At 48.4% G+C, this 27,536-nt stretch overlaps 1 protein-coding gene across 1 annotated transcript in view; it reads right to left on the bottom strand.

Annotated features, from left to right (window-relative positions):
• Positions 1 to 27,536, bottom strand: part of LOC144108010 (chorion peroxidase-like) — a 135,440-nt gene that overhangs the window by 5,558 nt on the left and 102,346 nt on the right. The window contains exons 7-10 of the mRNA XM_077641272.1: positions 24,630 to 24,897; positions 21,553 to 21,830; positions 19,827 to 19,996; positions 7,400 to 7,514 (exon numbers count right to left, since the gene is read on the bottom strand). Coding sequence (XP_077497398.1) covers positions 7,400 to 7,514; positions 19,827 to 19,996; positions 21,553 to 21,830; positions 24,630 to 24,897 — 831 coding nt within the window. The remainder of the gene's footprint in view (positions 1 to 7,399; positions 7,515 to 19,826; positions 19,997 to 21,552; positions 21,831 to 24,629; positions 24,898 to 27,536) is intronic.

The following is a 27,536-nucleotide window of genomic DNA, read 5'->3' as shown; positions in this document are numbered from 1 at the left end:
GAGGAAGGGTTTGGGAACCATCCTCGAAGAAACGGACGACTATTGAAATTCTACTGCATACACGCTCAGGACGACATCATTCGCCAAGAGGGCCTTCAGCGCCGAAGCCCCGACGGCGTGCAGCTTCTGCCAGCAACCGCTCGAGCCCAACTCCGGAGCCACTCCATCGCCCCCATGAAGTCGTCGGCACGTAAGCTCGGACGCCCCAGCCTCTGATGTATAATCTTCATCATGTGTAATTATTGAATATACCTGTTTGTTTAAACTGAGCCATACGGTGTCTCTTTGCCTCTCCGTCCCGTGTGGACCTGCGCATTATGGGGGTCATCACACTGGTGTCAGAAGTGGGGTCTCAAAAGCAAATGTCCTCTGAATGCTGTGACATTCATGACTTCAAAATTGTAATCAAAAGGGAATCACGGGACTGATTGTGGGACTTTTACCCCCATTTGAGAGGCTTGAGGCACTGGAGGGCTTGAAAAAAAAATGACTGTATCTGAGGGAGCTCCCACTCCACAGCCGTCGCTCGGAGCAAGCATGCTGGCATTAGGAAGCGTCATTCCGACGTTTACAGGAGATAAGACAGGGGTTCCAATCTGCGATTTCTTTTCCATGCTAGAAGAGATTGGGAAAATGGGGGGATGGTCCGATGCTCAAATGCTGGGAATGGCGAGGTGTAAGATGGCAGGAGCTGCTCATGATTTTGCATGGCGAGACGAAAAAGTAAAATCCACAAAATCATTTGATGAATTTAAGAAGCTCGCGTTTGAGCATTTCGACACTGAACCACGTCACGTGCGGGTACAGAGGTTCCGTGACGCCGAACAGATGGTAGGGGAGGACGTGCGAACATTTGCGTCGCGGCTTCAGCGCCTAGCACGCGATACGTTAAGCAGGGAGGAGGAAGGAGACCAGCTAAGGAAGAAATACGCGGAGGAACTACTTAAAGAGGAAATGACCGCTTTGTTCGTGGCTGGTCTGCAAGACCCCGTGCGCCGGTTCGTGCTCTCGCGCAAGCCGAGCAATTTCGACCAAGCCGTGGAGGCCGCATTGGATGAGGAACAAAATGAGGCGTTAACGACAGCCGCAGCGAGAGTACGCGTCATAGAGAGAGCGGTGCTCAACCCTGAGGTTGCTCTCTTGACAGAGCGGTTAGATCGCTTGGAACAGGTGCTAACTCAGCAGGTAGAACGCCAGGTTGAAGCGCGCGCTCAACAGCGCTCATTCGCTGGAAACCGGAGACCGCCACAAAGCTACAGGCGCGGTATGCGAGATTTTGAAGAAATCGTATGCTTCGCTTGCCAGGGTCGCGGACACATCGCCAGGTTCTGCCAAAACGTGCGCCGTGGGGAGCCACAAAGAGAAGCAGGCGAGACACGCCCTAAGCAAGCCGACAGCGGGACTCCAGATACCGAGACAAAAAACTAGTTAGTCCTCCCCAGCCTGAGGAGCGTGGGGAGGGAGCAGTGGATGATGAGGTGGTGGTAGTTTGTGTGGCCGACGAGGCATGCCCTGTTGTGCGTTGCAAGTTAAATGGTTGCTGCATGGAATTGTTGATAGATACGGGGTCAAAGGTGACATTGCTTAAGGAGAGCAGTTTTAACACGCTTCGAAGGAAGGGGGACCGCGAGGTGTTGGAAGCGTCGGGTGGTATGGCAACCAAATTTGTAGGCATAACGGGGGATCCTCTTGGCATAAGTGGACTCTACCGGTTACACTTCTCTCTCGGCGGAATTGCATTGGAGCACCCCTGCTACGTATGCCCGGACACGGTGTCTCTGCCAAACGGAGTGTCAGGTATATTAGGGCAGGATTTTTTGAGAAAAGGGAAGGTAGTAGTCTCATTCTCTGAGGAAGAGTTTAATGCGGGCGGCTCAAAAGTTCCGTTTTTGAACAGGAGAGGGGCTGAGATTCGCATTACCGATATTGACACCCGTCAAACAGTGGGATCATTGGAGAAGGTATATTCGCGGGTTGCCGTCCGGCTGGTCGAGGAGGCGGTCGTCCTTCCTTGGTCGGAGCACATTTTGTACGCGTTTGTGCCTTCAGATGTAGAGAGCGGCGCCGTGGGAGTGCTTGAGCCGGTCGACTCTCTCAGCAATGGCCTGAAGGCAGCCGCGTGCCTCGTGACAGTTAATGACGCCCACAGAGTGCCCCTACGGGTGGTTAACTGTAGCCAGCAGCCACTGAGCCTTCCCAAGAACAAAACATTGGCTTTCTTCACCTCTGCGATAGAGCAACGTGAGCCCACCGATACGGTACTCGCAACTGTAGAGCATGCTAGTCCTTCGGCTGCTCCAAAGATGTCGTTCGATCTTTCTCACGTAAAATCCAGGGAGAGGGAGGCTCTGGCTGGTTTGCTGAACGACTACTCGGAGGTATTCGCCGCGTCCAACCTGGATTTGGGCTGCTGTGGCGTTATAAAGCACAGGATAGAAACCGGCACTTCATCGCCCGTTTACCAGCGTGCGTACAGGATTCCTTACTCCCAACGTGAGGAGATGGAGCGGCAGGTGCAGGACCTGATTGATCGCGGCATTGTCGAACACTCAAAGTCACCCTGGGGAGCACCAGCACTATTGGTGGAAAAGCCAGATGGCTCGTATCGATTGGTAGTGGACTACCGCAAACTAAATGCCGTAACTCGCATCGATCCCTACCCCATCCCCAATATACAGGAGACGCTTTCTCAGCTGGGCTCTGCCAGGTACTTCACGGTAGTGGACATGGCGGCGGGATTCTGGCAGATAGCAATGGATCCGGCAGATGCCGAGAAAACGGCATTCAACACGCCCTCAGGGCACTATGAATGGAAAAGAATGCCGATGGGTCTGGCCAACAGCCCTGCTGTCTGGCAGAGAACCGCTGATGTTATCCTGGCAGGTCTTCTGGGGAGGCTGTGCTTCGTGTATATGGATGACATTATCATATACAGTGGCAGTTTTGATAACCATTTGCGCGATATTGAGCAGGTTTTGGTGCGACTAAGAGCAGCGGGTCTCAAACTGAAGCCCTCTAAGTGCCAATTCCTCAAAAACGAGGTGAAATACCTCGGGCACGTTGTTTCAGCTGACGGCGTGCGACCGGACCCTGAGAAACTAAGGTGTGTCTCGGATTTTCCATCCCCGACTAGCGTCCGCCAGGTCCGGCAGTTTCTCGGCCTGATCGGTTACTACCGAAGGCACATAGAGGAGTTCGCCAAGCTCGCTAAGCCGCTCACCGCCTTAACAGCCAAAAATGTCGCCTTTCGTTGGGACGAAAACGCGGAGAATGCTTTTGGGGCCCTGAAAAGGAAGCTAATGAGTGCACCGCTGTTACGCCACCCGGATTTTAGTTTGCCCTTCGTTATGGCCACAGATGCGTCAAAGTTCGCAGTTGGTGCCGTGCTATCTCAGGTTATCGAGGGCAAAGAACATCCCGTTGCTTTTGCTAGCCGACAGTTGAGCCCCACAGAGCAAAAGTACGGAGCTACGGAAAGGGAGTGCCTCGCCGTTGTCTGGGCAGTAAAGCACTTCAGATGCTACCTTTACGGCCGCAAATTCAAGCTAGTCACAGACTGCCATCCTCTGAAATGGGTGATGAGTGTCAGGGACCCTAGCTCGCGACTCGCTAGATGGAATCTACACCTGCAGGAATACTGCTTTGAAGTTGAGCACAAGTCAGGAAAGACACATCTGAATGCTGATGCACTCAGCCGCACAGCTGCCGTGGCAGCTATAGAAGAGTTTGTCCCCGTAGTCGACCCCGCCGAATTACGCACAGAGCAGTGCAAAGATCCTGACCTGAAGCGAATAATCGAAAGCTTAGAGGGCGCACCGTCTCACCCCGAACAGCTAGGTTATTTCATTGGCAAAGACGGCACCCTGTGTCGGCGCACGAGGCCAACCAGGAAAGGGAGACCAGAGAAAACCGCTTGGGAGAGAGTCGTCATACCTCGGTCGTGGACAGAAAGGGTTCTTCGCGCGTTTCACGATGCGCCATGCGCCGGTCATTTTGGCGTAGCGAAGACACGCAGGCGTGTGGAGCGTTTGTACTTTTGGAGTAACATGCGACAGGATGTTAGAGACTACTGTGCGAAGTGTCATTCCTGTCTCGAAAGAAAAACACCCAAGGGACGAAGACCAGCTCCAATTCAGCCGTTCCCTGAGGTTTCGGCTCCCTTCGAGCGGACAGGTATGGACGGACATAATGGGCCCATTGCCCACGACCACTTCCGGAAACAAGTACATTTTAGTATTTGTCGACCACCTTTCAAAATACGCGGAAGCGGTAGCACTCCCCGATCAGAAGGCAGACACGGTTGCAAGAGCATTTGTCGAACAGATCGTGCTCCGACATGGACCCCCGAGGCAACTCTTGACAGATCGGGGAACGAACTTCGTGTCGCAGCTAATGAGGAGAGTTTGCGAGCTGCTTAAGATCGCTAAGAAGCAGACAACACCGTACCATCCGGCTTGCAACGGCGCGGTGGAGCGACTGAACCAAACCGTGGCCGGGTTCCTGTCGCATTTTGTTTCGCGCGACCAGCGGGACTGGGACTTGTGGCTCCCGTATGCAATGTTTGCCTACAATTCCGCAGCACACGAGAGCACGGGCGAATCGCCATTCTTTCTTCTCTACGGCCGAGACCCGGACCAGCCTAGTGAAGTGCCAGAGGGACCCCGTCGTGTCCCATACGCTTCACTGGACGACTATAAGGTTGAGCTAGAATCGCGCTTGCAAGTGGCGAGGGACATCGCAAAGGAGTCCTTAAAGAAAGCGGCGAAGCGCAGGAAGGAGGTGCACGATCGCAGTGCTAGAGACGCGCCGTTTGATGTGGGGGACAGCGTGTACATTGAAAACTGCCAAAGGCAGATTGGGCTAGCTCGTAAGTTCCAGACGAAGTGGAGAGGACCGTGCGAGGTTGTCGAGAAGCTTTCTCCGGTAAACTTCAGAGTCCGAGACGTGAACCGGCGTTTGATAAGGATACACGCAAATCGCCTCAAGTCGGCACCGATTCAGTATTCACGAAATGAGGAAAGGGAAAGCGCGGATTTTGATGGGGACAGAAGTGAAGCGGAGCGCGCAGATAGTTCGCAAGAAACGCCCTCTCCTGCATTTGTTCGGCAGGCGCCCGAGGTGACGGCCGGAATGCCACCGGATTTACTTCATGCATTGCTAGAAGAAGAAGCGCGCGAGGTTGCCGCGCAGATAACGCCAGGAGAGGCTCCTGCCACGAGCCCTCGCGAGTCCCAAAGCAGACAAAGGGGCACAGACTTACTTAGTATGACTCATGAAGGCCGATATCCGCTGCGAAATCGGAAAGCTAAGTCGGACTAATGGCGTAAACAGAGCGGAGTTGTGAACTGGTTAGAATTGTGTGATGCCGCAGCTCATAACATTGCTATGTGCTTATGTGTTAAGTTATCGGAGTTGGTAGTTAAACCTTTCTGTCATTAAGTAACACCTTCACAGGAGAGCATGCGGAGCGCATGCAGAACCTGCCCTACTTCCTTTCGTTATCTATATTTTTGTCTGTGCCGTGATCGTGCTAGAAGTGGGAGCTCCTTTGTAACTGTGGTAAATTTATTTCGTCCAGTTTGGACTAGAAAGGAGAGGCTTGGGTGCTGAGTTTCATGTTTATCTGTAAAAGAAGATCAGTGCTGCCCCTGGAGACGCCAGTATTGACAGCGGAGGCATATGGTGTTGTGCAGTGGTGTTGAGTGCAGCGAAAAGTGTTTTGTCGGACGCACTGTGCGAGGCGATTCAGAAAGACAAGGGGAGCTGCGTGGACTCAAATGTTCGGAGAACATTCTTCTGGAGGGTGAGCGAGTGTGACATTCCGTGTATGCTACGAGGATCCACGTTCCACGGCGCGGCGTAGACGGAGACCCGTGACAGCGGCATCATCAATTACCCAGCCATGCGCTTTGAGTGACGACCAGAAAAACCGGACCCGCCGCCGCCCCGGGGAAACAGGCTTTATCCTCCCCAATTTCCGGGCCACTGGGACAACATTCTTTCCCTCCCCCCCCTTTGTCGTGGGCTATCGCCGGGAAGGCACCCACAGCTTCCCAGAAGGGCCGTGACGGACACCTGTCAGACAGACAGGCAGTACTCGCCAAGAATGTGGAAAGACAGGCGCTAGTGAATTAGCTCCGAAGAGAGAGCCTGTGTATACTCTCACTTGAGAGAGAGTGGTGGCGTTTTTGTTGTTTATTTAGTTTGTATTGTTAACAGACTCTGGGGTCGAGGCTAAGCCCAGCCCAAGGGGTGGTCCCCATCTCGCATGTTATTTTGGATTGGAGAATTGATGCTTTGGGCGGGCCACTGGAAATGACCGCCCTTAGTCCTTTGTTAATCAAGTGCTTAAAAGCGCATGTAAACGGATGCAGTTCAGTCTGAGCTGGGGCTCCATGCTTAGCATGAAATGTGATGCTACTTAGGCACTAACCTGCCCGGTCGATGAGTAAAGTAGTGCAAAGTTTGTTCTGTTGTAAAATTATGCTCTGCTGTCATCATCTACAAGCTCGCCTCCTGTTCATCTTCCAAGCCGAACGACACTAGAGGAAGGGTTTGGGAACCATCCTCGAAGAAACGGACGACTATTGAAATTCTACTGCATACACGCTCAGGACGACATCATTCGCCAAGAGGGCCTTCAGCGCCGAAGCCCCGACGGCGTGCAGCTTCTGCCAGCAACCGCTCGAGCCCAACTCCGGAGCCACTCCATCGCCCCCATGAAGTCGTCGGCACGTAAGCTCGGACGCCCCAGCCTCTGATGTATAATCTTCATCATGTGTAATTATTGAATATACCTGTTTGTTTAAACTGAGCCATACGGTGTCTCTTTGCCTCTCCGTCCCGTGTGGACCTGCGCATTATGGGGGTCATCACACAGTTTTGCCTCGTTGGCTGAGGTTAGGAAAAGCCTTTGCAAATACATGTGCGTTTATGATTATAAATGGCCTCCCCAACTCCACAATGCAGAGCTTGAGGTAGCTCTCGCTGCTTAGGCGTCTAAGAAGCGTCTCTCTTGGCGCTCTTGAGACAGACACTCGACTCTTCACGAAAAGCGATGTCCTGGCAAAATGGCAAAAGCGTCTGGAGCGCATGATTAGTTGGCAACAAAGTGCCAAAGCAACTTGCAAACATTCTAACAGGAAGTATCCATGCTCGTTATTTTCTTTATCGTTAGATCTCGCCATCTCCGCTCCGCATGTCTGGAGTAGCTTACAGAATGCGTTTACCCGGTTAACCTCCTTTTACATTTCCCCCTTTCTCTGCGTGAGCACCATTGCCTAAGCATGAAAGGAACTAAAGTGTTTTTGTAATGGCTGCCACATGAGGTTTCCCAATGGTCGAACCAATGCAAAATGGCTCCGAGTGTCCTGCTACAGGAATAGCGAACGGCTCGTACCTGGCAGAGTCGGGCTTGAGCAGGACGTGCCTCTGGACGACCATCCCATGCGGTTCGTCTGCGTTGGCGCACAGCAGCTTGGCCAGGCTGAAGCGGGACACTTCCGCCAGTTGCACTGTGTACAGGCACACGCACAGTGTCACCACTTGTCTCCGCCACCGTCGCATGTTCATGCGAAGCAATTCACAAGCCAGTTATCGCAAGGAAATCGCGAGTAACGCCTTCTGTCCCAAACCGACTTGCTACAATGAACGGCGTTCTCGCGAGTGTTACGAATAGATGAGGACAGTCGCCAGTAGCATCGACACTCAAGTTAGTGCGTGGAGAAGGTGAGCGAGGTCAAACACATATTTCATGCTAGAGAGCGGTGTAAGATCGAGAAATGTGAAACTGCAGTATGATTCATAATGACTATGACCCAAGAATGCGATATGAGGAGCGCTAGGCACCATCGCCAAGACACCATGGCAAGAGGACCATGAGCGATGTCGTATTCTCTGCCTTTCCTCTTTGTGTGGCCTGTTTCTGAGGTGTAAACGAACAAGCCTGCACTGGCATCCTGTGCAATAAGTCGGGCGACACGTCGAACATAAATGAAGAAAACTTGAGAGGCAACAATGTGCAAGGACAATAAGAACTGTCACTTCGATGACTGCATATCAATGATTCCATCGCGTAGGTAAAGTGTAGAAAAGAGGCTCAGTTTAAAGCCTCTCTAGTGCGAATACGATGGTGTCATGGTTTCCGACAGCGCGCAGTTTTAGAAAGCATGATCAGCACATTTTTTTAGAGCGCAGCTCTTAGCCTCTCGTTCCTGCATTCCGAGTCGTCGTCGGCGTTGTCGGCGTAACTGGTTGTCCAAATTGCAGAGCGAGACGCCACCTGGAAGGTGGCTGCCACGGGAAGGTGCCGGAGGGTGGATGGATGGATGGAAGGTAGGTGCATCCCCTTTGAAACGGGGCAGTGGTTGTTGCTACTATGCCCAGTGTTTTTCCTTTATTTTTGTTTACTCTGCTGTAAGTTGTTAATACAATTCGCCATTTCCTTTAAAAAAACGTCTTCCTACACTTTAACACTTATGTCGCCTCTCTGCTTTTGTACCACCAATCCTCCAATCGTTTTTTGCTAATTTCCACCGCAGATTTATTTACATGACTATTGTTATCTCTAAACCCTAAGGCCTCAGGAAGAGTGACTGCGCCTGCATCGACATCGGGATGGATACCATCGCATTTTAGGATGAGGTGTTCTATTGTTTCTACAGATTTACCACACACAGCACATGTGTCATCTTCGTTAAATTTTTTTTCTGTAGCTGCGCGTTCTAAGCCACCCTGACCTAGCTTCAAATAGGAAGGCACTGCCTCTTGAGTTATCATAAAACGTGTCCTTCCTGATCTGCCTTTTCCAGCATCGATATAGTTCTACACTATGCTTCTTTTCCTTTGAATCTATCCAATTTTTAACTTCGACGTTTTTAACCTGTCGTTTAATGCTCTTTCTTTCTCCTTCCTCGTCTCTGGCAAACTTACTGGCCAGCTTTCTAGTTCGTTTCCGCCACTGTGTGTCAACGCTCTTTCTGTACAGGTATTTAAATACCTTAGCTGCCCACCGGTTATCATCCAATTTCCTCAGGCGTTCTTCGTATAGTACTTTACTCTGAGCTTCTCGTGCTTTGAACGTTGCCCAGCCCATATCCCCCTGTACTGCCTCGTTTGTGGTTTTCCCCTGGGCACCTAGTGCTAATCTTCCGACAGTTCCCTGATTTACTTCTAATCGCGACTGAACTTCAGCCCTTAAGCATAGAACCGCATTCCCGAAAGTAAGCCCCGGCACCATTATTCCTTTCCAAATACCTCTGAGGACTTCATACCTGTTGTACCCCCACAATGCCCTATGTTTCATTATCCCGGAATCTCTTCGCCCTTTTGCTATGAGAGTCTGTTCGTGATTTTCCGTGTACATTTGCCCGTTGTTTACCCATACCCCGAGATAATTGTATTCGGCCACTCGGGTATTTCATGGCCTTGGTGGCTAGCAGAGCAACACGCCACCTGGCGGATGTGGCAGGTGGCGTGTGAGGAGCTGCGCTCAAATCTTGCGTTACTGACTCTCGTAGTCGTCTGTAGATTTTTTTTATACTGTTACCACACAGAAAAAAAAATCGGTGGTCGTTTAGCTCTGGTTAAACCTGGAGTGACGCGATAGCTACAGCTGGCCGAGTGGAACTTGTTCAGTTGAATTGCAAAGTAAGTCTTTCGCCGCTACGTTTCACTGGGCGTTCCTCCTTCATCTTCGTCCCACTTGACACGGCGCATGCGCACAGCTGTTGCAGCTCGGTTTAGCCGGCGCGTCCCACCGCCGGCAGCAGCAGCTGCTCCGCTCCACGTGGCTGGTAACGTGACCAACGACGTGGCGGTGGCGGTGGCGGCGCCGCCACGCCATGGCTGCGCCGCCACGCTGAAAGCTCGAAATGGTACCATAATGTAGCTATCGCTACAAAATAAGAAGTTAAGGCTCCCATCACTGAAATTCTCTGAGAGCAATATTTGCTTACTTCTGAGCACTTGCTTTTAATGATGACACAGTATATTATGTTAGTTTCAGTTTCGTGCCCGTGCTGGTGCAAGCTAGAGTTCCGGTGGGTTCCAAACTCTTTGATGCTGCCAGGCGTTTCGCTTAACTTGACTTGAATTCGATCCGTATACTAAAGGCTGGTCACGACGAGGCGTACCACAACGGCCACCACCGCTGAGAGTGAGCGCTTGAGGTTAGTGGTTTAAGCACGCGAAACACAGCGTGCAGCTGTTGTACAAATGCATGCCCAACTGATGGCCGGCAGCGTCCTGAAGATTAGAAATGTATAGAAGGTATTGATTGATGTTTCTGTATTCGCACTATAGTAGTCTACCGGGCCGGCATATAATGTGTAACCATATGAAGGTGGTTGGATCACTACCTGTGCTGTCAGGGCGTCATAGCCTCGTCAGGTACTTTCCGGGCTATGACTCCGGAGGCAATTTGTACGAAATTGTCCCTAAGTGAGAAGAAGGAGGAGCTGCTGTAATTCGTTCAGGACACTTCTTTCTCTTCTCCAGCTTCTTATACTATAATGCTACCACTTATATAACATGGAAAACCCAACCGCCTACCAACGAGGACATGCACGCAGCCTACGGTGCACGTGGCCATGATTACGGTGTACTTTCCTTGCCAAAAGCAACCTGGCTGCTGCGACAGTGGAAAAGATGCCAAGCTTTCCTGGATGTATGTATGTATGTATGTATGTATGTATGTATGTATGTATGTATGTATGTATGTATGTATGTATGTATGTATGTATGTATGTATGTATGTATGTATGTATGTATGTATGTATGTATGTATGTATGTATGTATGTATGTATGTATGTATGTATGTATGTATGTATGTATGTATGCATGCATGCATGTATATGTATGTATGTATGTATGCATGCATGCATGTATGCATGTATATCTATGTATGTATGTATGTATGTATGTATGTATGTATGTATGTATGTATGTATGTATGTATGTATGTATGTATGTATGTATGTATGTATGTATGTATGTATGTATGTATGTATGTATGTATGTATGTATGTATGTATGTATGTATGTATGTATGTATGTATGTATGTATGTATGTATGTATGTATGTATGTATGTATGTATGTATGCATGCATGCATGCATGTATATGTATGTATGTATGTATGCATGCATGCATGTATGCATGTATATCTATGTATGTATGTATGTATGTATGTATGTATGTATGTATGTATGTATGTATGTATGTATGTATGTATGTATGCATGTATGTATGTATGTATGTATGTATGTATGTATGTATGTATGTATGTATGTATGTATGGATGAATGGATGGATGGATGGATGGATGGATGGATGGATGGATGGATGGATGGATGGATGGATGGATGGATGGATGGGAGCGTCCCCTTTGGAACATGGTGGTGGCAATTGCCACCATGCTTGATTTTTTCTCATTTGTATTTTTTTAGGAAGATAATGGGTTTAATAAATCCGCCTATAAATTGACAATTTATAGACGAGCACCCACCCAGTGTCGCCGGGTACCCATCGGTGATAGAATGGGGGCAAGCGTCCCCTAGCCTGGTGCTCGGCTTATTCAGGGTGAGATGCTTGGAAAATCGGTCTTTGACACCACCTTTAGCAAACGAAAATACCTTGTGCCATGGCGCTCATTGGCCACAGATGCCCTTGCACCATAAAAATTCATTATCATCATCGTCACCATCATCATTTCTAACCTGATGTCACCTCTCTGCTTTTGAGCCACCAATCCTCCAATCGCTTTTGCTAACTTCTAAGGCGATTTATTCACATGACCATTGTTATCTCTAAACCATAGGGCCTCAGGGAGAGTGACTGTGCCTGCGTCGACATCCTGATGGATACCACCACATTTTAGTGAAAGATGTTCAATTGTTTCTACAGATTACCACGCACCGCACTTGTGTCATATTCTTGGTCAAATTTCTTTTTGTAGCTTCGCGTTCTAATGCCGCTGTCACACGGCATTCGTTGAAAGCCTTTCCTGGAAAGGCACCTGCACGGTGCTACGGAGCTATACGCAGCTGTACGGTGCAGCCCAAAAGTGGAACAGGCGTTGAGGGTTTGTGCCCGTAACTGGGCACGAGGTGGGTGAAGTGAGAGTTTTAAAACTGAAGTGAGGTATTCTATTCATTTCTTCAGCTCAGGCATCTTTTTATTCTTATCGCTTCCTTAAAAGAATTGCGACAGCTACTCTCATCAGCCACAGCCGCTTTTATGGATTGCCTTGCACTCAGCGTTGCTACAACAATTTTATGGTTTTGGAAAAGCGAAACCAGACAAACCTTTCGTATATCTACAAGATGTTTCCAAAAAGTGTTGGCTGCGTAGATTTTTTTCAGTGCTTTTACTTTTTGACGTTTAACTGCACTGCGATCGAAAGTTGAAAATTGGTTTTTGAGGAAAGGAAATGGCGCAGTATGTGTCTCACATATCGGCGGACACCTGAACCGCGCCAAAATCGCAGGTTCTCGAATGCCGCGCCTTGTGGATGCAAAGGTCTCGGACTGGCGCCTTCGTCTCCAAGTTCCTTGGCGACAAAGGCGAAACGTTTGTTTCGTGTAGCTGCTCTCCTTACGGCTTTGAACATAAGGGGCTGATTCTCAAACGCCTTTGCGGTGAACGTGTGACATGTGTATAAGCCACCCTGATCTAGCTTCAAAAAGTATGGCGCTACTTCCTGAATTATCACAGAACGATCCCTTTCTGATGTTTCTTTTCCAATTTCTATATAGTTCTACACTCTGCTTCTTTTCCATCGATATAATCCAGCTTACAGTACAATTAATCGAGCAACTAGCGCAACCTGTTGGCTGCCAGTAGCACACACCGCGTGACTGAGTGGGGATATTTGAAACTTGTAATTTTGAGAAAAATAGACTCTCGAGAGATTCTTTGCAAACATAATAATTATGATGGCTGACTCTTTCTTCTCGCTGCAAAACAGGACCTATAAATTGCCTCCTGCACTGACAACGACCATTTCCGTCCGCCATAGGAAATCAATGGGAGGTACCGGACATTCGAAATTGCCGCCGTGATTTTGAGTTCAGCGCCACTCGGCACGTAGTGGCAGCCACGTAAACTAAAAGCGTTTCTGGCCTTCAGCTGGCTGGAGGCACAGCACTAACGCTGCGGTCGTCAGCTCTTGTCGAGTGCGAGGACAACCTGCGTGACGTGGACTTGCGCCATCGCTATAATCGCTAGATGTTTACTGGTCTCCTGGTGGCGTGAGAACCAGTGTGAGCAGCCTGGTCAGTTTTGGCGAAGAAAGTACGTTTTTAAGGACGCGGGTGCTCCTTTTCTGTATCTGGGTGGCCTTGGACCTGGGACTGGGGAGCGCTACAATCAAGACATAAGAACACCACAAGACACGAGCGCAAACTTTCTACTTGGACCTGGATTGTTTTCGCAGTGAGGCCCGATATGCGGATGCCAAAAGTAGGCGAAAATGTGACCTGCAAGCCCTTGAGTGCATTTTCACATTAAAATAGGCGTATATATGTCGAAACGCTTGGTGCCACTTATCGTTGACGAGGGTAACAAAGGAATTTTCCCAACTGTCATCAAAAGGGCTGTATTGTCTGCGCGGTCTCGTTTTTTTTCTCTCTGCCTTTTCCTTCGTGTCACGGACGACGTTTCCTTCCTTGACCCGATCTTATATCACACCGACAAGCAAGCACACACAACTCGTTGCACGCTTTCACCTCCATTGTTACCAGAACAAAAAGGCGTTTTCGCGCTAGCTGTTGTACACATGAACGGACTTCACCTCCCAAGGCCGTTCCCATAATCCACACACCCGACGGTGCGTCCCCGGAAGAACTGAGAACTAGCGCGGGAATCTCGTGCGGCTGAAAGAATTTTGAGGCCACGGCCAAACCAGGAGCCACAAGAGTTTTGCCCTCTTGTCTTTCGCTCTTTTCCCATTGCTTGACACGAAACTATCTTTTTATTTACTGGGTGTGTTCTAGAGAGTTAGTGGATTAGAGGAGGCGCTGCGAGCACGTGCTACCTGCGTGCTCGGGGTTTGTACACGTGCCAGCCTTGGCCTCGCGTGGAGAGAGCCGTTATGTGGCTCGGTGCGCTCGGTGAAACTACGCGTCTCGGACTAGTTGCGCCACAGACTGCACCGCTTGCATACCGCGCGCTGATTGCACGGTGGTGTAATTTGTTTAAGGCGAATGGGGCTGCGGTAATGCGGGCGTCGTGAAGGCTTTCAGGGTATTGACCTGTTCGTATGGACTAGATTTCTTATCGTTAGAAGCGCTGGTGCCAAGGACTTATCCTCGCTTAATAGTCAGAAACTTCCGATGAGTTAGTTTCTCCCGGTTAGAATACCAAAAAAAAGTGGTCTTCCATCTCTACATCGCATCACACCGGTAATATGTCTAGTCTGTTCGAAGAGGGTGTCCTCGGTTTGTTGTGAAATATTGAGGCTTAAAGGGATGCGGTAAAACAACAAAATTCAAGCCCTCTAAATTTCCAACGACATGTACACATTCACCCAATTCGGCACTGTGTTGGGAAATATCTTAAAGGGTCCACGTCAAGTATCTATATTAATGACGTATTCATTCCTACGATCCTGATAGCGGTAGACCAACCAGAATAAGTGGCACTGCCCTCTCATAGATGGCGCTATTAAGCGCAAGATTTTTAACGCTAATCAAGCTTGATTTGGACCCACTTTCCCAGTTTCGTTGGTTAGAAAAAAGACGGAGAGGCTGAGAAAGAAAGAAAACCAAAAATAAAAGCGCGATATGAAGCCAGTGAGTTATGTCGGCAGTAATTCTTGCTTCGACAGAGAATTCACCGCGGTCTTGTTGCAATGCAGGTTGTCTATGTCTATGGGGGGTTTAACGTCCCAAAGCAACTCGGGCTATGAGGGACGCCGTAGTGAAGGGCTCCGGAAATTTCGACCACCTGGGGCTCTTTAACGTGCACTGACATCGCACAGTACTCGGGCCTCCAGAATTTCGCCTCCATCGAAATTCGACCCCCGCAGCCGGGATCGAACTCGCGCCTTTCGAGCCAGCAGCCGAGCGACATAACCACTCAGTCACCGCTTTTTTTTTCTTTATTGCAACCAATCAGCCACCGCGGCGGTTTCATATGCAGCTTGTATGCACTACTTGTATGCACTCGGTGAAAATATGCAACTCGCTACTATTGCGAGAATTAGATCCTTTTCTTCGTTGCGGTCAGCTTTATAAATGATGATGGGTGGAGAAGTGAAAGGAAAGGGACTTTTAACTGCATCCCTGATGATTTCAGCTGGAAACAGTGCGCGAGCGAATTCGCAATCAGCGCACTCCACGACGTGAGTGCTTCTAACTTCTGCCTGGCTGATGGACGGGGTGAGCGAGAGGCGCAAAGAACAAAACACAGAGGGCGACACACATCATTCCAACCGACGCAGATTTGCATGCATCTTGAACGACAGGTCATCAATGTTGTACAGAAGAAGGCACCATCTGTCTGGGCATCATCATCAACACCATCATCAGCCTGACTACGCCCACTGCAGGGCAGAGGCCTCTCTCATGTCTCTCCAATTAACCCTGTCCTTTGCCAGCTGCGCCCACCCTATGCCTGCAAACTTCCTAATCTCATCCGCCCACCTAACCTTCTGCTGTCCCCCGCTGCGCTTGCCCTCTCTTGCAATCCACTCAGTTACCCTTAAGGACCAGCGGTTATCTTTCCTTCGTATTACATGCCCTGCCCAGGCCCATTTATTTTTCTTGGTTTCGACTAGTATGTCATTAACCCGCGTCTGTCAGGGCATTACGCGACAGATTGTGCCTTGTGACCGGGCGAATGAAACCAGCTGACTGGAAGAGCTTCTGAGCCAAGGCCGACGTATTGGACGATGCCATGTGGTTTTGAGACTGACGGTTCATACTGATTGCAAAGTATATGCAATAGTATTTGGGGAAAAAAATGTTCTAGCCTTTTAACATGTGCGTTATGGGCGAAGCCAACTTAAGAAAGTAATGTTAGCACCAATGTCACTATAAATAAAAAAAGCTAAGAAAAGAGAACAAAAAGATTGGTTTATTGGTTTATGGAGTTTAAAGTCCCAAAGCGGCTCAGGCTACGAGGGACGCCTTAGTGGAGGGCTCCGGAAATTTCGACCCCCTGGGCTTCTTTAACGTGCAGTGACATCGCACTGTACATGGACCTTTAGAATTTAGCCTCCATCGAAATTCGGCCACCGCTGCCGGGAACAAACCCGCGTCTTTTGGGAAAGCAGCCGCACGCCATAACCACAGAGCCATCGCGGCGGCGAGAACAAAAGAAACACCATCGGCGGCCCCTCAGCAAGAGAAACTTGCCCTAGCGCGGGACCTGTTAAAGGGCTGAAGCCTCTTTCGTTTGGTCGTGTGGTGTTCGTTGTACAGCTACAGGGCGCTGGTTTGTAAGGCGCGGACATTAACGGGTGTTTTGTTCTGGTGAGTGTTTGCCGATGCGTTGCACTGCTCGAACACTATTTCGCTATTTCAAGCGAACAAGTCCCTTCCGGAGCCCATAGGGCTAAGTGAAACGTTTAATGATACTCATTTTTTAAACAATTTTTTATAACATTGGGATTATTTCTTTCCTGTATGATCTCGAGTTCATGTCGTTCTATATTTGTGAGTGACTTAGTTTAGTTTGTTGTTTTCCTTTTGAGTTCATTTTATGGTCTGCAACGTAGTAGTCGAAGCGGTTAGCAGTCTTCATAAATTTTGATCGTGGATATTGTTTTCTGCCAGTTTTGTTGAGACAACGCAAAGAGGCCATTGTGTGCTGTAGCTTGTGCGACGAAGTTCAAAGTTAAAAAAAAATTAGGGATTAATTTTGGGCTTGCTGTCCGTCCGTATGCGTTTTACTGGGGCTCTGTATCTGTCCCGGCATTTTACAAGTAAGTATCTAGGAGTTGCTTTGAGTGGTTCGTTCAGAGTTCTGCTTTCTGACCGTATGTGGTGATCTGCACATGTCGTTCTCTAGTGTTTCTTCTGGATAGTTTTTCAGAGGTATACACGGTGACTGTCTACATGGTTGGATATAATATTGCAATATTTCGTAATCACACCTATTTACTTCTTTAGCCCTTTGTGCAGCAGCGGGACAAATGCGTCCCAGCTACTTCACTTGCCGGCAGACGGGAAATCATGCTCCCACGTACCATATTTTTTCGTGCGGAGTACTACCGAAATATAAATCAGGCATATTCAATGGGCTTCATATGTCTCTAATGGGCTTCCTCGGTGCTCTGTGTGTTTTTTTAAAGAGCTCCACGGTACTCATTTTGTCGGGAAATAAAAAGGAAAATTATTGAGCTTTTCAGCCTTTTCCATCAGCCAACTGACTCATGATACTTCGTTAAGTAATTTTCATTTTTGATACAAGTTGTCTAAATACAATAACACGGATGTAAAGATACGTGGCACATTTTAGGCTTTTTTATGAAATCTTTGGTAACATTGTGTACCACATTTTTTCTAGAAAAACAGTCGCCGAAACATTGAAAGTGATGTCATTCCGTTCCTAGAGTCATTCTGAGTGCAATTATACAATTTGTATGCACGTGAGACACGCACACAGCTTGCGACTTATTGATGGATTAGTCGAGCCTTTAGAGGATTAACGTTTTGTATGTTAATTGTCCACGGTAGCTAGTGTGTAAAGGCTGACCTATAAAGAGGGATGCTCGCTTTTTTTTTTTTTTTTTGCAGACAGGAAGCCTGTAGTGTTCGGTGGGTATTGTTATGTCTCTGTTCTTTTTTATTACGAAAGCTGGTCACGTCATTTTTATCGTCGGCTGACTCGGCCGTGTAAATGGTTATTTCTGATCTTTGTTTTATTATTTAAACACCAGAAGGACACTTTGTCTGGTGAGTGTGCCACCTAAAATGTGTTCACTTCGTATTTGCTGGAATTGCCTCAACGATCTTGAGCTCACATGAAAAGTGTACACAGCTTTTATCATTGCATTACCATTTCCTAATACCAACAGCCACCATCAGCGCATGCGCAGGTGACCCAGAAGGATCCTGTTAAAAATTCGGGCACAGATTTATGGCGCACTGAAACGCTCACATGTATGCAAATTAAATTCTACAACCTCTCGCGCCAGTGAACTTCAATACAGCGTTTCTACATAGTGGAGGCGTTCTGGCATTCGCCTCTACTAAGCCACTAAGAAGCAGGCTGGCGACCAGGCGGTAGGCGACTATGGGATATGTTCTAGGAATAGCAGGGGAGAGCTATTAGCAGAGCTTGCAGATAGAAATAATTTACGCATCATGAATACTTTCTTCCGCAAACGAGAGAACAGAAAGTGGACCTGGAAGAGCCCCAATGGTGAGACTAAGAATGAAATTGACTTCAGACTATGCGCTCACCCTGGTATCGTGCAGGATGTGGAGGTCCTCGGAAAGGTGCGTTGTAGCGACCACAGAATGGTAAGGTCTCGAATTAGCTTACACTTGAAGATGGAACGGAAGAAGCTAGTGAAGAAGAAGACCATTAACGAGTTATCAGTAAGAGGGAAAGTACAGGAATTCAGGATATCGCTGCAGAGTAGATATTAAGCTTTAACTGAGGAAGACGACCTTGTTGTTCATACAATCAACGACAATCTGGCAGCTCTCATTACGGAGTGCGCAGTAGAAGTAGGCGGTAGGGCGGTTCGACAGGATACTGGCAAGCTATCTCAGGTGACGAAAGATCTGTTTAAGAAACGTCAAATCATGAGAGCTTCTAACAATACAAACAGAATAGAACTAGCAGAGCTATCGAAGTTAAAAAATAAGCGCAAGGTAGCCGACATAAGGCACTTTAATATGGACAGAATCGGGCATGCTCTAAAGAGAACCGAAAACTGGGCGAGTTGGAATGTATTCATCTTTAAGCAGCGCGAAACACAGGACAAGAGAAACCAGGTGGAGTGCAGAAACCAGGTGGGGTCACTGCTCATACACAGAATGCAGACGTCTAGTCCGATATACGACTACACTGAAGGCAATTCCATCTTGTTATTGTTCTCAGTAAAAACTGATTCTTTCGCTCTGTCTGGCTACGTTGACGTCTGTCCAGCAGCAAATAAATAAATAATACGCATCTATCAATGAGAAAATTGGATTTAAAATTGTCTCTTCCGGCCAATTTAAGCTCTGTCGGCCTCTTTTGAAGTAGTTTCATTTCCTGTTTCTACTGGAGGCAAAAATCAAACCCGTGTAATTGCTGGAACCTTCCCCTGGCCGATAAAATGCGCCTATAACAGTTTCCTTCTGCTTGTAATAGAATAACTTGAATTCTCTGCGTGGTCATACCCGTTTTTTTCCTTTAAACTTGTTTTCGACGGCTATTAAAAGTTAGAGCTTTTATTTTTGCATTTGGTTTGTATTGTTCGTATTGCCTCTACCATTTGCCATTATTCTGTCCCTTGCTCTCAGATGCTATACTTTTCGCACCCACTCCGTACTGTAGCCCAACGGGGCTACAGTATGTAGAAATAAATAGGTAAATCCGTAGTAGCCTTATGGGACCGATTTTCTGCCCTAAAGTTTTTTCTTTTCTGGGCAGGCAGAAAAATTGTCCTGTGACGCTTCCTCCTTGGTTTACTTTCCTCATTCTGTGAAAAATTTCCGGCCATTGAATCGCATTTTGTTTACTTTAACATTTCCACCTGGCCTCCTGTTGTAGATCAGTGGCTGAAGTTTGATGAGCGCTGATTTGCACCGTCGTGTCACGCTTTAACCATGCACTAGCCATGCATGCCGGGTAGCCAACCCAAGCGCCACTCGGTGACGCATACCGTCGCTCAGCGCCATGGGTCCCGCGTGGGTGTAGAAGAAGCGGTCCCCTTGCTGGAAGCTCCGGAACTGGCGTCCGATGACGCAGGCGAAGGTGCCACCCACCAGTGCTCCCGGACCGGCTGGGCGCTCCATTAGGCCACCCACCCACAGCTCCACGTCGTCGGGGTGCCTGCGCGTTGTTGTTGGCGGCCGTAACTCAGCGCTGGTTATGAACTCGCAATGGTAATAACTAAGAGGAGCGAGTGAGCCTGGGGACTGCTGAGAGCAGAGTCATATGGTGTCGAGTAGGTAGGTTGCATACAGAGTAAGGTGTAGAAGTGAGACCGCGCCCGAAACACGGAGGTATCACGGTTGTCGAGTGTGAGCAGTCAACGCCTCCATTATTCCAACGCCAGCCGTATCTCTTCGCGCTATGGGACCCGTTTCCGGTTCGTTTTCGCGTCGCGATGTGCCGCCTCTTATGCGGAACGCAGTGGCTTATGTCAATAATAATAATAATAATAATAATAATAATAATAATAATAATAATAATAATAATAATAATAATAATAATAATAATAATAATAATAATAATAATAATAATAATAGTGTTATTAGTAATAATAATAATAATAATAACAACATGTTATTGTTAGCTTGGTTAAGCCTGGAAGATTGCGAAAGCAATACCCTTGGCTGCGCCTTGGTTCGGCTGATGGTGTGGACATGGTTGCCCTTTGTTAAGCTTATGGCTATACATTGTTTTGCTTGGTTTCTGCTATTGATATCCTTGGTACACTTATGACTTATCTGTGTTATGACTTATGACTTATCTATGTTATGTCGCTTGGCCGCAGCAGATCGTTCCAGCCTCGCCTTGTACACATCATCCGACATAGCGCAAGGCAGCGAGCCGACCACTGCGAGGAGCCGAGCTGGAGCCCCATTTACCCTCCTAGCGTGACGTCACGCCAGCGAGCGCCCTCTCTCGGTAGCGTCGCAGCAGAGGCGCGCAAGGCTTCGCCTTCACCATCGATGCCGCGGAGCTAGGGCCCCGTCAGGTGCAGGTTCAGAAAAGTCGTTCTTCTCGTTCTTCTTCCGTCTCCGTAGCTCGCTGATGCTTCCTCTTTGCATTCTGCCGAGCTGCCTTGTTCGTAGGCACCATCATAACATCTGGCTGTATGACTGCCTTGGCGAGAGGAGCGGAGCTGTTTTATACAGCTGGTGTGACGTCACTCTGACCGTAGCGCCCCTGGTGAGAGGAGCTGGAGTTAGGCCGCCGTTGGTGGCTACCGCCTCGCCTCGCGACGGCGTGAGATGGGGCCCCGTTTTTAAACAGCTGGTGTGACGTCACACTGACCGTAGCGCCCCTGGTGAAAGGAGCGGGAGTTAGGCCGCCGTTGGTGGCTACCGCCTCTCCTCGCGACGGCGTGAGATGGGGCCCCGTTTTTACACAGCTGGTGTGACGTCACTCTAGGTCACGTGGTGTGACGTCACGCAGCGAGGTCACGCTAAAGGTCAATAGTGCCTACCACCGCCTCGCCACGGAACGGGCTGAAGTGCGACCTAAAGTAGTATTGCTTCGCAATAATAAAGAGAACAAAGATCGAGACGGCAAATTCCACTCTAGTCGTCTTACTACTTCGCGTGGCAGCCTGTGCACGATTTGGCACAGTAAGAAACCGAAATTTACTACCATATACTGTTTCCATCCCCATCGAGAGAGGGACAGCATGGCATACTGACTCGTAAAGCGACGCCAGCATCTGTGCCCTGTGCGGCTCCATGAAGGCGTGGAGGTCGGTGAACGAGTGCACCTGGCGACCCAGGCAGCGGCGCAGCCAGAAGCCGTACCCGGGCAGCGCGTGGTCGCGACCACGCTGCACGTTGAGGGCGGCCAGGTCAAGGCCCGCCTGGCTGCTCGAGTTGCGGTACAGGTGCTCGCGCACTGCGTCCGACAGCGCCGGGCCGGGCATACGCGCCCGCTGGAAGACCAGGCCCCGGATGAGCCGGTCCACCGTGCCCTGCGAGGAGGGGGCACAAGTCCGTGAGCATGACGCTGTGGTGGCTGTATACAGTACGCTTCATGCTCAAACGGAACACCTAATTAGTACTCCAGCACTCATCAGAGCCCAGGTGTAGTCCGGCATAAAATAGTTATGCGATGCGGCGTTAGAAGCCTCGTTACTGAAAAAAAAATGAAAATTGGCCGTCGATTATGCTTCTCGGTAATGCGAGTTTTGAGCGCGGCTGCTGCTGTGCGAAAGCGGCTCTGGGTTTCGGTGGTTTCGTCTTGTGCAGCGCGCGTAGCGATTCACCGCCGCTGAACCTCTGTACTCAGACGGTGTGATTCGCGGCGTCCGCGGCCGCCGACGAAGCACTGCTCTTACAGCACCCTCCTCCTTTTCTGCACCGCTCTCGCCCACCCTCATCGTGCAATCCTCCACCACTTTCCTCCTCTAGCTTGCTCATGCTCCCGCCATAACCTCCTTCTCCCCTTTCCTCCTCGCTCTCTCTTCGCTATCATCGTACTTTCATCCTCGACAGCGCTCTTCGTTTGCTCTTTTTTCTTCTGTTGGTTACGCCGATGCCGACACTCAGTCCATCGGCTGGTCGCTCTAAGACCCGGCGTTGTGGTTTGTCATAAAATTTGCTGGTTGGCCGAACAGCTATGACGTCAGCAGGTCACGTCAAGTGCCGTATGCCACACACCTGCCACCACCACTCGCCGCCTCTACCCACCAGCATCTATCCACGAACAGAAGACCATACCCAACAATTGTGTGCAAAACCATTTTTGAACGGGAAAGAGTTTATGAGCGCTATGTTTTCATATATTGTAAGATCTGACTGCAACAAACAATATATCCGCAGATTTACCGTTGGCAGGCTTGAATTTTTTTGTTCTTAACATTTTTCCTATAGTCAAAAGCGTTCCCCATAGGTTTTCTGTGGCAGCCTTAACTGTTCGATGCTAGCGATGGGAACACTGTAAAAGAAATATTTTGTAACAAATCGAAGGAATGGCCCCGCCGCGGTGGCTCAGTGGTTAGGGCGCTCGACTACTGATCCGGAGTTCCCGGGTTCGAACCCGGCCGCGTCGGCTGCGCTTTTATGGAGGAAAAACGCTAAGGCGCCCGTGTGCTGTGCGATGTCAGTGCACGTTAAAGATCCCCAGGTGGTCGAAATTATTCCGGAGCCCTCCACTACGGCACCTCTTCTTCCTTTCTTCTTTCACTCCCTCCTTTATCCCTTCCCTTACGGCGCGGTTCAGGTGTCCAACGATATATGAGACAGATACTGCGCCATTTCCTTTCCCCCAAAACCAATTAATATTACTATTAATCGGAGGAATGGACCTTTGCCTTCAATATTTATATACCAGTAGCTTACGGCTTTCCAATATTAAAAATGTTTGTTCAAGAATGTTGCACGTGCCATCACGCAAAAATTCCGGCATTGTGGTCTGTCAAAAAATTGGCTTATTCTAATGCTATCACATTCCCCGCATGTAATGCATTTAACTGTCCCCATAGTTTTTTCTTCAGGTCCATTGGTATACAGGCAACCCCGAATATATGCTTTTGAGCAAATTGCAGCTTAGATTTAACATAAAGTCTAGCACTCTAATTTTGCTTAACCAAAAAAAAAAAACAAGAACTGAACCTAACTGGTTGGACAGCACGTATTTACGGCATGAAAAAAGAAACGAGGATTAACAACAACGCACAGAGCGCCTAATTTCCGAAAGCTCGTTCAGTCTTTCTTTCCTTTTTCTTGTGTTTTAAGTTCTCATTCACTGTGGTCTCGAAGGTCGTATTTTCCATTGCTTCCTTCAATCGACATACACAGACAACCAACATTTAAAAACACAAAATCTGTAAATAAATTTAAAAATTAACTAAAAGCGTTAATCCTTCACAATAACTGTTAGACAAGCTACCACATTTTAGAATTATAACGTATTACATCAGATGTACACCACACGCTTTTAATATGTGCACTATTTTCCCTAGCGCCAATTTACTTTTCAGTTCTTCGCTTTTTTAGTAATTTTGTAATGCATAAGTAGTACTGAATATTTGCATAACTATAAGCACTGTATAACTTCTCTATTCATTTAATCTGCTTGGTTGTTGTATATGCCTAATCACCCCTGTATATAATATGTGTGTCGCCCCGGAAATATGTAACGGCACGATTGCTTCATCAACTTGTTATTACTACTGCTATGTTTGCATTTATATTAGCATTTTGATTAATAATATACGAGGTCCCAGTACAGTCGCTGACTAAGGGACCTCCTTCTGTATACACTTATCCAGGCTGTATTTCCTTCTTGTATAAATTAACATAATAATTGGGTTTTTTGGGGGGGAAAGGAAATGGCGCAGTATCTGTCACATATATCGTTGGACACGCTGCGTTTTTATGGAGGAAAAACGCTAAGGCGCCCGTGTGCTGTGCGATGTCAGTGCACGGTAAAGATCCCCAGGTGTTCGAAATTATTCCGGAGCCCTCCACTACGGCACCTAATTCTTCCTTTCTTCTTTCACTCCCTCTCTTATTCCTTCCCTTACGGCGCGGTTCAGGTGTATAAATTAACATGATTCTGATACACAGACAATAACACGGAAGAGTGCGAAAATTTGAAAAAGTATCCTGAAACGGATCGCCAACTTTCGAGCGCGATTGTCGGTTCTCTGCTGCGTGTAGAAGAGTATTATTTGACTCAGATGCTCATGATAACACGATCTAGAGACTGAGCGATTTTGTATACTCTGGTCAAAAATTGATTTATGGCCCCTTTAGAAGCAGCGTACCCTTTGGTGCAGGTCGTCCACCTGGAAGAAGTGGTCGGCCAGAGAGTAGACGCTGGCCCGGTAGCGTTCGTCCACGAGCGAGTAGTGGTCGGCCATGCCGTGGCCGAACCGGAACGCCGCCGTGGCGAACTCCACTAGCACGGCCGGGTCGCGACGGGCGTCGTACTGGCTGCGCCCTCCGTGCCCCGGGGTCAGGTACCGACCCCCCAGCACCAGGGGCAGGAACTCGGCGTAGATGAGATGCTGGTGCTGCGCCACCAGTACACGCCTGCGCGCGCGCGGTGTCACAAAAATATTTTTTCTATAGTAGGATACGACTTAAAAAAAAAACAGCAGTTAACACTAATCCACGATCCGCGGCGTACTGTGTTACTCCGCTAGCCAGTCACAAAAGTAAGCGAGATCAGATGTTTTATGTTTGACTTTATTGAACGAGCCAGGTATAAAAATTCTAGAGCTTGTAATTTTTTTCTCGTGATTAGCTTCTTGTTTAGGTGACGAGAGAAGTTTTTAACAATGGACTACGTTTTCGTCGCGGAGAAATTCTGTGCGCCGGTCCTAAATGTGGGAGGAGCTTTCCTGCAGACTTAAGTTGTACCCGAATGTAGTGCGATAGCATTAAAATGGGTCGCTAGCCAAACAGGCGTCCTGTGTCAGGATGAAGCCTGAGGAGAGGGGAACAGAAGCGCGTGCGAGCGCGCTGTTGGCGGAGGCGCAGAAGGTCACGTGACGTGGCGGCGCAGCTAGTGCGAGAGTCGGCGGCGAGCGCAAGGATGAGAAAGGAGGTTTATGGTTTATGGTTTATGGGGGTTTAACGTCCCAAAGCGACTCAGGCTATAAGGGACGCCGTAGTGAAGGGCTCCGGAAATTTCGACCACCTGGGGTCCTTTAACGTGCACTGACATCGCACAGTACAGGGGCCTCTAGAATTTCGCCTTCATGGAAATTCGACCGCTTCGGCCGGGACCGAACCCGCGTCTTTCGGGTCAGCAGCCGAGCGCCATAACTACTGAGCCACTGCGGTGGCCTACTACGCATTTGCTACGCAGAGTCCTTGCTTGCACGACGTTTGCGGCATCGCAAATTTCTCGAGAAACCATAATCTCGTAGCTGCGCTGAGTTGACTTCTGGGAAGACTGCCGTGCTGTAAACACAGTTAGCGGCAGACGTACAAACTGCATCGCAGTTGCTACGGCAAGAGCTGTCCACAGCTGGCGCCAAACAGGCTTAATTGCAGGTCGATGAGAGAGGCTATGCAGTGGAGGTAGATGGGAAGTTGATAGCGATGCTAGCAAAGCTCTTTCAAGGAGAAAGCTCTTCATGCAGCTAACAGTATGCAGTCGCATCGCGGACTTGCATCAACGTCACAGGAGTCGCTAAGCTAAATAAGCAAGAGCACAGCGGCGACGTATACGTTTCTCTAATCCGCTTATCACCATTTTCTCCTGCGTGCGCACTAGAAGCAACGTGCGGTTCACCATCATGGCGCCTGTGACGTCACGCGAGAGCTGTCTATAAGTTAGTAAAATACGACAAACGATCACTCCGATAGCCGCATGGGGAAATTTCGCCCGAGTAAGTGGATTCGGCGTAGTTGTCCTGGCATGTCGCAACCAAGTACTGCTCTTCTATGAACGAAAAGATTGCGCCCTGGTGTGGATTTAGTATAACTAGGAGAATACGAATAATATTTAGCTTTGCTAGGGAACCAAATACGAATACCGTATCTACAAAACCGAATCGAATAGCGATAGAACGTAAGGCTATTTAAAAATTTTTACGAATATCTGCAACCTGTGCGAATATTTGTACAAAACGAACAGGGCGAAACAGCAAAGCGCTCGCGGTGCCGCTGTTGTACGGCATTATAACTTACGGAGTTATAACCACGGCTGTCAGAAGTAGCAACATCGATCTCCACTACGGGTAAGTAACACAAAATCAGCATGCTGTTTATGACCATCGTGTGATTCATGTCATACTTATAGGACAATTAGCATTTGCTACTGATGACGTTCACGAATAAACTAGCACCGCATCTCAGTGGGATGGAGGAGCGAGAGCCACGTAGGAGTCATGGCTTTTAAGATTGAACATCAAATCAAGGCACTGTTTGTTAAATGCACCTGAGCACTGGCGCGGCCTCCAATCTTTGAGGCCTGTATGTATGAGCATTAGGAAGGCCACCGCACGAATGGCACGCATCCCGGAGGTCGGCCCTGCATACCATGCAGACCGATCGCAGCAGCACGCCGTGCATAGTAGCCGTGGGCCCTGTTTTTGAAACAGTAGGCAAAAAAAAAAACTGCGGCTTGCTTTATTCGAAGTTCTTAACTTCGAAATACATCGTACGTCAGTGCTGATTGGGTGTATGGAGCTCAATCAAACTGCAATGAAACGGCTTTTTTCTTGTAACCTTTCCCTCTGCATTTTGTATGCTAAAAATGATTGAAATCAAGCCGCAATGAAACCACTTTTCTCTTGTTACCTTTTCCGCTGTATATTGTATGCGAAAAATGATTGAAATCAAGCCACAATGTAACGGCTTTTTCTTGTTACCTTTTCCGCTGTATCTTGTATGAGTAAATTGATTGATTGATTGATTGATTTATCGGTTGGTTGATTGATTGATTGATTGATTGAACGAATGAATGAATGAATTAATGAATTAATTAATGAAATTATTCCAAAACTATTCTGTAACTATAGTGTACAATCGATTCATTTTCAATCATTTAGAACTTGCAGTATTACTTGCAATAACGGTGTGACTTTCGTGATACTGATGTTTTTTTTTTCTTCCTCGAGATTAGCCAAAGCGACACTAGGCCCCACGTTCTTTGTTCGTCAACAGGCTCATGGCCGGCGATTGCGTTGGCATTCGTTTAGCCAATCACAAAAAAAGGT

The sequence above is a fragment of the Amblyomma americanum genome, chromosome 10 (assembly GCF_052857255.1).
Source record: "Amblyomma americanum isolate KBUSLIRL-KWMA chromosome 10, ASM5285725v1, whole genome shotgun sequence".
Lineage (NCBI taxonomy): Eukaryota > Metazoa > Arthropoda > Arachnida > Ixodida > Ixodidae > Amblyomma > Amblyomma americanum.
This window is presented reverse-complemented; position numbering and strand designations above follow the sequence as displayed.